This window comes from Cervus elaphus, chromosome 19, assembly GCF_910594005.1.
Source record: "Cervus elaphus chromosome 19, mCerEla1.1, whole genome shotgun sequence".
Classification (NCBI taxonomy): domain Eukaryota; kingdom Metazoa; phylum Chordata; class Mammalia; order Artiodactyla; family Cervidae; genus Cervus; species Cervus elaphus.
In genome coordinates, this window is record NC_057833.1 from 92,013,038 (window position 1) to 92,025,846 (window position 12,809).

Below are 12,809 nucleotides of genomic sequence, written 5' to 3' on the forward strand. Positions count from 1 at the left end.
AGGAATGCTTCACTAGAAGCAGGTCTTTTTTTAGTCATTTCACTGAAACCAGAGAGATGTATAAGTAGAATGAAAGATATTGATATAAGTGACTATATAAATTATAATAAGTATATATATACTTATTATATATATAGTATATATATATATATATACTTATAAACACAGATTATGTAGATTATATAGATTATAGAGCCTTTCCAACTATATTGCTTTATTTATTGCCCAGAATAATTTTGTAATGTAAGGAAACAAGTGTGAAGAGTTTATGGTCATAAAAAGTCACCATCATGTTTTTTTTGGTTTTATTTTGTTTCTGACCAGCCTCCACACTTCTTTTTTAATTATACTTTTTTTTTCTTTTTTTTTTTTATTAGTTGGAGGCTAATTACTTCACAACATTTCAGTGGGTTTTGTCATACATTGATATGAATCAGCCATAGATTTACACGTATTCCCCATCCCGATCCCCCCTCCCACCTCCAATTTTGGCTGCATGGGGTCTTAGTTGCCACACACAGCAACATACATCCACTTGTCTTTTTAAATTTAATTTAATTAAAAAAAATTTTTTTTTGGCTGCATGGTATCTTTGTTGTAGTGCACAGACTCCCTAGCTGTAGCAGTGTGAGCTCAGTTATCCTTCAGCATGAAGGATCTCAGTTCTTCGACTAGGGATAGAACCCATGTCTTCTGCATTGCAATGTCAATTCTTAACCACTGGAAAACCAGGGAAGTCCCCACTCTTACTTTTTTGTGGCAGTATTACTCTGAGCAATAATCCCACCTTGCCCCAGTCTCAGTTCATGCGCTTTCAGTTAAAACCAGTTACTGCCTTAAGTTCATGAACAATGTGACAGACCCGAGACAGTAAATTCAGCACATCTCCCTGGCCTCAAGTGAGTCTGGAATGGCATCAGAATCTATAAGATGTACCAAGATTATTTCTGGGAATAATGGGACAAAGATTCTGGCCCTACTCTCCTGACTAAAGATACAGCCCTGGGGGACGCTGGCAGCCATCTTGTGACCAGGTGTGTGAGATAACCCTGAAGAAGCTGAGTGAGGAGAGAGTTGTGTTTGTTTCACTGGGCCCTTTCCTGAGCCATGTCTACTCCTGCTGTTCAGTTACCTCAGCTCACACAGATTCCCCTTGTGTTTACTGCAGTTTGGGTTGATTCCATGTCAACTGTAATAACTGCACAGTTAATTCGTGACAATCCTGACACCAGCCTTTTGACTTAAATCTAAGGCTCTTTCTACCCTACCATGTTGCCTCTTTGTTCAGGATTCAAAAACACAGACCTTTTAAGATGTCTTCATCATATCTTTTGCCTTCCTTCATAGTCTATTATGCATTCTTAGGAATGCAAATCCATCATGTGGAATTCATTCATGAGCCATTACGCATACATGTTTGGGCATGATATTCCCTATATACTTGGAACAATTGTATGGATCAGAGGAAAGCTAATTCCAAAACTTTTTGTTAAATAAAGTTACTTTTATCTTAAGGTAACTCTGGATCACCCACCATGCATGGCTGTGTTCAGGAGTTGTGGTCATCAAATTCAATCATATATTACAGTAGTTGTTTGAAATTCAGAGCACATTTAGCCTAAGAAAAAGTATTCTAACTGGTTACTTAGATTAGCACAGAAAAGCTAATTTAAACTGTGGTGTTATGGTGTGCATGAATGCTCAGTTGTGTCTAACTCTTTGCGACCCTATGTAGCCCACCAGGCTCTTCTGTCCATTGGATTTTTCAGAAAAGAATACTGGAAGGGGTTGCCATTTCCTTGTCCAGGGATTGAACCCATCTCCTGTGTCTCCTGCATTGCCGGTGGATTCTTTACCACTGAGTCACCAGGGAAGCCCAATTTAAATTAAAATATGGCTAAATTACTCTGTATTTGAATGAGAAATGCTAGAACAGAGTATTGTCACAAAACTAACAATAAAACTTTTTTTTAAATATTAACAGGATGGTACTTAAACAAGGAGATTTGCAGGTGGAAGATGAGAAGGTAAATGAAAGTGTATGACCATTCCAAAGAGGCTCCAGAGTCACTGCAAAGGCCATAGTGGTTGATGATTTAGGTCCTTTACTGTACTTGATTTCATATAAAAAATGTGTCTTTTCTTTTGCATGATACACTAAAAAACTCTATTCTTAAACTTCAAAACCACACAAAGATGGAACTGAGAAAGGGAAAATACAAAAGAGATTTTCATTTTCTCTTTTGATGTATGTTTCAAGTGCAAAGACTCCATCTTCAGACATTACTATCTAGAGAAGAAAATATACATGTAAACCCAAGAGTGCACTGCTGAGCTGGCAGAGAATTAGAGGCACATAGAAAGGAAGAGTAGGGTCTTAGCATGTGGGCTAGTGGTTCCCAGAGGAGTCTGAGGTATGTGGTAAAAAACTTGATGAGCCAAAAACAGGAGCTGTGAAGAGAGAGCTTTGTGCAGGAAAAGAAAAGCGTAGGTTACAAGTCAGAGACTTGTTTGGGCACTATGTGAAGTTTAGAGTGAAGGAAGAGAAACATGGAGAGACAAATGTTTGAACTTCCGGTCTGAAGGTTATGGAAAACTTTTTAATAGGGCTCTTGCAAGGTAAATAGAAGATAGTTGGAAGAGAGAGGGTGGGGGTGCAGCATTAAAAGGAGAGGGAATGTGTGGGTAAGTAAATGTATAAAATGAGAGTGTCATATGGGCTGTAAACTAAGTTTAAGAAGCATGTGAGAAAAGTGAAGAGTAAAACACACGGAGAGTTGTGCAAGGCGAGAGAAGTAATTAATAGCAGAGGTGGACAGAGTCCAGACTCAGCATAACCTAAGTACAAGTGGCCCGATGAATTCGCAGGTTCCTCATTGAACAATCTGAGGTTCGTTAGCTGACTCTGCAGACAGGGAGCTGGTGGGTAGAGAGGGTTGGTTGTACTATGCCATTTCATATAAGGGACTTGAGCACCCGTGGATTTCGGTATCCACAGGTGGCCTGGAACCAGTCCCTTGTGGATACAGAGGGACAGCTGTGCATTAATGCTCAGCAGAACTCCAGGGAGAGGCTGATGGAATCCGCATGCACTGGGTAGAATAGCCTGCAGATTTCAATGCATGGCAGTGTCCATGTCAAGAACTCCTAATTGAGAATTACCTTTATTTTAAAGTTAAAACTTATTGGGATCACTCTGTACAATACCTGAAATGTCAAAGCTGGGAAGCACAAGATTTTGGTTAGAATGGCAAGTGTCTGGTGCCTAGAAAGGAAGGGATCCTGCTATGGTGAGAAACACATTTTATTATGACATTCAATGCATGGGTAGGGAAGTAGAAAATGCACTGCCAGTTAATAGCCACCTATTGACCCGAGGCGATATTAAATGGATTGTTCTGAATGTCCCCCAGGCTTGTGCTCAGCAGCATCAACATTCATCCTTGGAGTCTGCATTTTTAATGGAAAACTACTGTGAATGGTAGTGCTGAAAGCAGAAAGGCCAAACCTTTCCTTGGTTGTAGCTGCACGATTCTGTCCCAAGCTCATTTGCGCTTTAGTGATTTCACTTTGCTTGGCCTTTTACAACTTGGCAGTTCGGGAAGTGAAGATGAGAGACTCAACAGATTTTAAAACAAATTTTACTCCAAATGTTCCCTTAATACTAGTATTTCTTAGACAGAGATTCCTGATGTTTTAATGAACTGTTCTTGGTGTGTGTGGTTTTTTTTTTGGTGTTTCTTTAAAAGCATCCTTTGGCATTTGTGAATGTGCCACGACTTTTGCTCTTTTTTTTTTTGCCTTTTTTTTTTTTCCATTTATTTTTATTAGTTGGAGACTAATTACTTTACAATATTGTAGTGGTTTTTGCCATATATTGGCATGAATCAGCCATGGAGTTACATGTATTCCCCATCCCGATCCCCCCTCCCACCTCCCTCTCCACCCGATTCCTCTGGGTCTTCCCAGTGCACCAGGCCCGAGCACTTGTCTCATGCATCCAACCTGGGCTGGTGATCTGTTTCACCCTTGATAATATACATGTTTCGATGCTGTTCTCTCGAAACATCCCACCCTCACCTTCTCCCACAGAGTCCAAAAGTCTGTTCTGTACATCTGTGTCTCTTTTTCTGTTTTGCATATAGGGTTATCATTACCATCTTTCTAAATTCCATATATATGTGTTAGTATGCTGTAATGTTCTTTATCTTTCTGGCTTACTTCACTCTGTATAATGGGCTCCAGTTTCATCCATCTCATTAGAACTGATTCAAATGAATTCTTTTTAATGGCTGAGTAGCTCTTAATTTAGACTCACTGATATTTTCCTTAAAAGCAGGAAAGGCACTTCTTGGTAATCAGGTGAAATATAAGGTGTTTTTTTGACTCTTTCTTGAAAGTTGCTGAACTTTGGGGTGGCAGCCTTGAGAAATGTCAGCTGGCAGAAAAAAAGAGGAGTGCCTCTCTGTTGTTTCCTACACTACTCTGTGAGATCTGACTTTTAAAAATCCTTTGTTAGTTTGCAATACATTTTCAAATGCACTCAAAGTAATTAGCACCCTGAATTGAATCTTGTTGTCACATTTAATTATTAGATGGCTACTTTCCTTTAGGGTATTTGACAGTTGCCCAAAATGTTAGTCTTAATCTAAAACCAAGAAGAGACCTCTGACATAGTGAAAGCCACCAAAATGGCATTTATTAAATATAAATGGTGAGTGCCTGAAGGAGAGGTGAGAAGAGAGTGCTAATTCTCATCCTGAAATGAAAATTCCTCCAGTATGAAAGAGAAATTATATTACCTCTTAGCAGAAGCTTCATCAGTTTTACTTATCACATGGATGATTTTAGAATGTGTGTATTTATATAATGCGTGACATTTGCATTGATAAATAGAGAATTATGACTCTCAACTTCTATCTCTGATTTGCCAAAATTCCTGTAAATACAATGGTTTCTATTAGTCTATTATCTGGAAAATGACTTGAAAAAATTAAATGATACTGATTTAAAATGAAGAAAGCTTATTTATGTGCCTTTTAGGAACCCTAAGTGAATCAGCTAAATATATACACCAAGAAACAAAAGTGTTACCCTCTGAGTAGTATTTTATCATAGACTGGAAACATGAAACTTATTAATAGTGTTAGAAATTAAGTGCACAATGAAATGTACACATTATTGGAACTCTTCAGTGGTAATTATTCCTTAAAAGCTAGAAATTGCCTTTATCTCTATGATATAAGAGAAAAGATACTATTAAAGCCCCTAGGAATTATCACCATATTTGAAGCATCTTTCACTTGGTCAAAGAATCACAGGCCAAGTTCTGGTACTTACTATGTAAGGACTATGGCGACTGCATCGTTCAACACACTCTCCCCAAACAAGAGTGTGTACAGGTCAGGGTCGACATGCAGTTCATGGAAAATGGCCAACACCGTCACTAGGGGAGACACACACAAATATGCAGAGTTAGCTGGGATGTGGCCATAGACTTGTCCTTGGCTGTGGTCACCTGTATAAAGCACTCATTAAATGTTCATCTTCTCAAATCCATCGATAGATACATACTGAACCTTTAACCAAAATCAACCTCATCAGTCACTGCCCTGCTTAAAAGATTTCTCTGGGCTCCACACTGCTTACAGAGAAAGCTTGAGCTCCTTGGTACAAGTCTTGTATAATCTGTGTACTGTTTGCCTTCCAGCGTCTCTGTCTGAACTCCCTACCTGCCCTCTGTTGCCTCCCTCTAGCCAGGCTGAACTTGTCAGAATTTCCTGAACACAGTGTATCATTTTCTAATTACCTTGGCATTTGGGTTCACTTTAGCAGGGCAGCTATCTGTTTCTCATCCAGATGCTACCATTCTCCTCTTTGCTTAAATACATAAACCGAGACACACACACACACACACACACACTTTTTGGTACAAAAACCCCCAGACCTTTATTCAATCTTTAAAAGCCTCTCAAGTTTCCCCCAGCCCTCTGATCCCTCAGTAAAGACCTGGGTCACTCCTTTTTGATCCCAGAATTTGGGATCACAGAACATATCATAGAAAAGACTGTGAGCTCTTGGCACATGCTCAAGAAGTGTTTGATGTGTGAATGACTGAGTGAGTGAATGAATGAAGAGTTGTTGCAGCAGCTTATTCCTGTGAAGGGAGAGGTGGTTGGCACCTGGCTCTCATTCTCTCAAGATCACACTCATCTATACAGATGGACCCAATGTTCCTAAGAGCAGGGCCTAAGGATTCATTTTCGGCAGTCTGCTTCATGGCTCCTATATACCGTAGGTGTACAGAGCTTCTGGGCATATACCTGAGCAGTGAGTAATCACACACTGATTAACTGTGTTCATCAAAACTATTCAGTGTCTCGATGTTTGAAACAGTCATGCAGTGTGAACATATCATTAGGACAATGATCCACTGAGTTGATTGCCAAAGGGAAAGAGAGGGTGGTTGAAAATGATACTGATGGTAAATTTTTAAGGCAGAATGGGCATTTTCATTTCTGTTCTTTCCTTTACTATTTCATGCACTGTGAGGCTAATAGCTGTGTTGTTTAAGAGAGTGCTGGGGAGGAAAAAAAAGCTCAGTTGGACTGTTTTGTAAGTAGGGTCAATAAGTTTGGCACTTGTCCTGCCATAATGGGAGGGTTTTAGTGACAGAGTGGCACAATTTGATTTAAACCTTGGAAATCAAGTTTAGGCAGCAGGGTAGAGGACAGAATGGACATGTGGCTGGAAGCTTTCCCGAACGTTCTGGCAAGAGATGAGTTGTACCAAGACTGGAAGAGTCCTAGATTCAGGCTCCTCAACTCGTACATCCTGCTCTTTCTTGAACATCCACCATCCTGGGTTCTTAGAGGTCAGTGACCACAGTGCTTTGTATTTTCCTTACTCATTTGTTCTCACCTTCCCTCTGGGTCACTAACACCTAGCATGTTGCTAGACCATGGTTAGCTTTAGTGAGTGAAAAGATAATGTCAGGGAGGATAGGGCAGAGGCGATAATACCCACAATGTATTTGGGATGAAGAACTGGTAGGTCTCGGTGCTTGAGAGAGGGCAAGATTTGGGTTTCAACCCTGGGCAAGCGGTAAATGGGCTGCATAAGAGAAATTTGTAGACAGGGGAATTTTGCAAGTTTGGTTTTTGATATGTTGACTTAAATAGGCAGGTGGAATTTCAAATGGAAATTTCAATAAGAAAGCTAGAAGTAAAAGGTTATCACTAGAGGCTTCCCTGGTGGCTCAGTGGTAAAGAATCCACCTGCCAATGGAAGGGACATGGGTTTCATCCCTGGTCTGGGAAATTCCCACACGCCCCGAAGCAACTTTGCCCGGGCGCCACAGTCACTGAGCTTGCCCTCTAGAGTCTGGGAGTCACAGCTCCTAAAGCCCAAGTTCCTTAGAGCCTGTGTTCCACAAGAGAAGTCACGAAGGTGAGAAGCCTTCGCACCACAACTAGAGAGAGAGTAACCTGCATAGCAATGAAGACCCAGCACCGCAAAAAATAAAAAAATTAAGGTTGTAACTATACAGAGTTAAAGCAGAAGAAAGAATTTAAGGGTAATAACGTAGGTAGAACATAAGCCACAGGAGTGGCTGAGATTGCCTGGGTGAAGTATATAGAAAGAGAGAGAGTTCATGAGAGATCCTTGGGAGATACTCACAGATAAGGGATACATGCAGAAAAAGAAACATGAAATATACATGTGGGGTATTTGCAAAACCTGATCCTAAGCACCAGCAAGTGGCTGAAAACCATATCCATCAGGAATAGATTTTTATTTACTAAAGATTATCCTAGGGAAAGGAGTATTGAACCCAACAACTAGCTTTGGGGTAAAGAGACAACAAATACAGAATGCCATGAATCAGCATGACGATTAGCCAGATTCCGTTTTACTAGGCATAGAGTCGATTTCATTATTCTAGATGAATAGATCCTTAATCATGATAGAATGGCAGAGATGTACCCTCTCCTAGTGTATAGCTGTTCACATTTGTACCACCTCTGAGCCTTTGCAGATGGTGGTGGGAGGGGGCTGACGATTTTCTCTGCTAAGTAACCTCTTTCTCCTGCTAGGATAGAGTCAAGATCCTGAATCAAATCAAAACAAAAAGGCTTCAGTTGGGAGTTTTATTTGTCTGTTTTTTGGTGCACCATAGGCATGTGGAATCTTAGTTTCCTGACAAATGATTGAACTGTGCCCCCTGCCTTGGAAGTAAAGGGTCATAATCACTGGACCACCAGGGAGGTCCACAATTGGGAATTTGAATTACCAACATTTTCCTTTTACTAGAATTTTGTGTGGAATAAAGGTAAAATTATAATTTTTATTGGAATATAATTGCGTTATAATGTTGGGTTAATTTCTGCTGAACAGCAATGTGAATCAGCCATATGCATACATATATCCCCTCCCTCTTGAGCTTCCCTCCCCCCCCACCCCCATCCCACCCCTCAAGTCATCACAGAGCACTTATCTGAGTTCCCTGTGCTATAGAGCAGCTTCCCAGTAACTGTCCATTTTATACACGGCAGTATATATATGTCAATGCTACTATCATAATTCGTCCCACCCTCTCTTCCCCTGTTGTGTCCACAAGTCTGTTCTCTGTAGCTGCATCTCTATTTCTGACCTGCAAATAGATTCATCAGTACCATTTTTCTAGATTCCATATATATGTGTTAATACATGAAATTTGTTTTTCTCTTTCTAACTGATTTCACTCTGTATCACAGGCTCTAGGTTCATCCACACATTACAATTGAATCAGTTTCATTCCTTTTTATAGCTGAGTAATATTCCATTGTATATAGTTACCACATCTTCTTTATCCATTCATCTGTCAATGGGCATCTAAGTTGCTTCCATGTCCTAACTATTGTAAATAATGCTGCAATGAACATTGGAGTATGTGTGTATTTTGAGTTATGGTTCTCAGGGTATATGCCCAGTAGTATGATTGCTGGGTCATATGGTAATTCTGTGTTTAGTTTTTTTTGTTGTTGTTACCTGTTTAGTTTTTTAAGGAACCTTTGTACTGATCTCCACAGTGGCTGTATCAATTAATCTCCAAAATACACAAACAGCACATGGAGCTCAATATCAAAAAAACCCAACAACCCAATAAAAAGAATGAGCAAAAGACCTAAATAAATATTTCTCCAGAAAAGACATACAGGTGGCCAACAGGTACATGAAAAGATGCTCAACGTAACTAATTATTAGAGAAATGCCAATCAAAACTACAATGAGGTATCACCTCACGCTGGTCAGAATGGCCATCATCAAAAAATCTACAAACAGTAAGTGCTGGAGAGGGTGTAGAGAAAAGGAAAACTTCTTACACTGTTGGTAGAGAGTTATTCTTAAGTGAGAAAATTCTCTCATGGAAGCTCTACTAATATGGACTTTAGTCTTTGTAGTTGCTTATTTGTATTTCTAAGCTTTGAAGATGACTTGCAGCTTGTCTGCATTCCCAGGCACATGAGTTGCCTTGGCTTACAAATAGGGAGGTAAATCCTTGGGTTTCTTTCCCCAGCTCCCCACTTATGCAGTCTGCCCTATGCTAGGATGGACTCTGAATCTACAGTGAGAGCTTTGGGCCTTTGGAGGGACAGGCTTTTAATTGAATATCCAGTTTTGTTCAAAACTGTTCTGACATTCCCACAATTCCTTTTGCACAGAGAACTGAACTCCACTGCATAAATGCTGTCCCCCACAAAGAAAAAGCTATTACTTGGGGGCATTCCTATCTACCCTGTGAAGAAATGGAACAGCTTTGAAATAAAACAAGGCAGTGTGTCCTACAAGAGGGAATATTTGCTGGGACCACAAATGAGTTGAATAGGTGAATCAGGAAATTAGCCACCCACTCTCATTGCTGAGCTGAGAGCTTTGAAAAATGCATATAATTAGCTTGCAGGCGGGTGTCAGTCTCACACACAATGTCCAAGACTCTCACGGCACTTCTTCCCAAGAGAGAAGCTCTTGGAACAGCTGTGGACATGCTCACACCGGCTCTGCTCGAACCTTGTTGGGTTTGTAAGGACAACCCAGGTCCGAGGCTGGGTTGAAGAGCCAGGTGTAGTTTGATCAGACTGCTTGGGATAGTCTGAGGAGAACATTCCAGACACCATGTGGAGAGGAAGAGAAGAAGACACAATCTGATCTCTTTAACCTCTGATTTTACCAGGGAATTGTTTCATGCTTGCTTTTGTCATACTGTAGTTCTCATCACTTAGTGATGAGTTTCAACGCTCAGCTTGGGGTTTGGGGTTCCTTCCCTATACTTGACTTTTTAGCTAGAGAAAAATCTATTTTGTCTCCTGATTTGGTAGTAAGGAATGCAAACATATATAACCTTATGCTCAAATACACACACACACACACACACACACACACACACACACACACACACACACACACACACCTATTCCCATGTAAGAGCAGTGGATGGTTGAGACATGCCGTTGAATCACTGAGATAATAGTGGTTCAATGAATGATATAATGATTCAACTATTTTCTGAGAATATGTTATAGTTTCAGTAGTCAAACAGTGAAGGGTCTTGGGAGAATGAATGAAGCAGTGGTGTGGATGGCACTTCTGAGAAGCCGGTGATGAAGGGAAGCCTATGGAGTAGAAAGCCAATGGAGGCTTTCTCTTCAATTTCTAATTTAATATAGATTGAACAGAATAAGCAGAAAGAAAAGTTGAAGACAAAGGAAAAAAGAAGAGAACCCTATTACAGCATCAGAACTCATATTTTCTTATCTCAAATGCAATAACCATAACTAGAGATAAAAATTCAGATAATGACTACCTTACCCCATTTGGTACCTCAATGTATTGACTGAAATAATGTCTTACTTTTTTTTGTTACTATCTTTTGAACTAACCTCTTTCCTAATGCTCTTTCAGTCACTTCTAAGTCTTCAGGATGATTTGTTGACAGTCCCTTCACTAGATCTCCATTAACAGCTCTCTGACCCATATTTTCTTGGTGTTTTACAAGGAATTTAAATTTCAAATGCTATTTTAATACAGGAACTCTCAGCAACTTGCACAATCTCTGCCTGGGTCTGTGGACAGCATCACACAACAGTTCCTACCCCTGTTGCTCTAAGTCTTGTCTAAGTCTCAGCCTTGTCAAAATGCTGGCTCTCCCTGGAGAGTGCTCTATGTGGTTTTCTGTGCAAATCAGTATGTATGACGCTTGTCCCTGACACATGGAGAATCAAAATCGTCTCTGGCTTGTGCAGTGGAACCTTGTCAGGCTGACAGGTGGAGAACCCTGGTAGTCTCATAAACAAGGCAGCAATTTCTATTTCCGAAAATGATTACCGGGAAAATGCAGGACTTTTTCCCCTCCTAAAATTTGTATACAAGAAATTCTCCTGTAACTCTTCCCACTTTTCTGAAATATTGTACACAGTGAGATTACAAGGAGAGGCTCCAAAATAGCTGAGGTATTCTAGTAGGCTGGAATACTGAAATTAGCTTGAGCCTCAATCTTCTCAGTGAAGACCTGGCAGCAGAATCAGTGTACTGGTTTTGCCAATCAAGCTTTGCCAGTCATATCCTAGACATACAACGAGAAATCCTAACCCTTCTGAAATAGGTCAGAGAAACACTGCCTGATCTAGAAAGTTAACCACTAGATGTTATTTCATTTAAGTCATTTGGCTCTGCGGTAAAAGAATCTGCCTGAAGTGCAGGAGCAAGGGTTCAATTGCTGGGTCGGGAAGGTCCCTTGGAGAAGGAAATAGCAGCCAAATCCAGTATTCTTGTCTGCGAAATCCCATGGACAAAGGAGCCTGGTGGGCTACAGGCCCATGGTGTCGCAAAAGAGTTGGACACGTCTTAGCAACTAAACAACAATGTTGTAAATTAGAAGTTACACAGACCATCATGAATGATTTAGCCCTAAAACATTTCAATTTTATTTTGGCCATCAATATGATATATTATGTTGGTACTGAGTTGGTGGTGGAGAAAATACCACATGTTAGCACATCATTACAGCCCTTTCCCCTAGAGATACTTGGGAGAAACAAGCCCCAATGCCCCAGGGCAATAGTTTCAAAGTATGGTCCAGGGACACCTGGGAGTTCTTGAGACTTATTCAGGAAGATTCCCAAGGTCAAAACTATCTCATAATACTATGACAGTGTTACTTGCATTTTTCATTCTTGTTATTTCATCTGTGTAGAGTGGAACTTAGAGGTTTTATGATGTGTGTTAGTGTAGCTGAATTCAGAAACCAATGTGAGAATCCAGCTGTCTTCTGTCACACCACACATTAAGGGGACTTGCAAAGATGTGTCACCCTCCCCAGTAAATTTTTTGTCTTGGAAATAAATTTAGTTTTTATAAAAAATGTCATTTAGCATGTAAATTGTTCATGATTATTATTTTAAAGAGATCAGTGAAATTATGTTAAAAAATTTAAATTCTAACCTGGTAAATGTTGACAGATATAACACCCACAAACAAAGACTCCTTGAGGTCTTTCCTAATTCTGAAGAATTTTAAAAGGGTTGTGACACCAAAAAGCTTGAGAACCATTGCCCAAAGACATTTGTTGTATATAATGAATCAAGTTACATCCTGTGCAGCCAGAATGATACTTATGAAGCATGGTCTCTGGGAGAAATGAGAAAATAGTTCCTGAAATCATTTTCAGTGGAATTTAATTCTCTTGTTGGATTCCTGTTGAGAAAGGCTCCCTAGCTCTAAACAACTTTTGCCACACAAGAACCAACTAATTCTTTTGGAATATATGTAGA

General features: G+C 40.0%; 1 protein-coding gene across 1 annotated transcript in view; it reads right to left on the reverse strand.

Annotated features, from left to right (window-relative positions):
• The window catches only part of SLC9A9 (solute carrier family 9 member A9), a 646,928-nt gene that overhangs the window by 408,424 nt on the left and 225,695 nt on the right, over nt 1-12,809 (reverse strand). Inside the window, exon 6 of the mRNA XM_043875249.1 lies at nt 5,341-5,446. Within this exon, the coding sequence (XP_043731184.1) occupies nt 5,341-5,446 (106 nt within the window). The remainder of the gene's footprint in view (nt 1-5,340; nt 5,447-12,809) is intronic.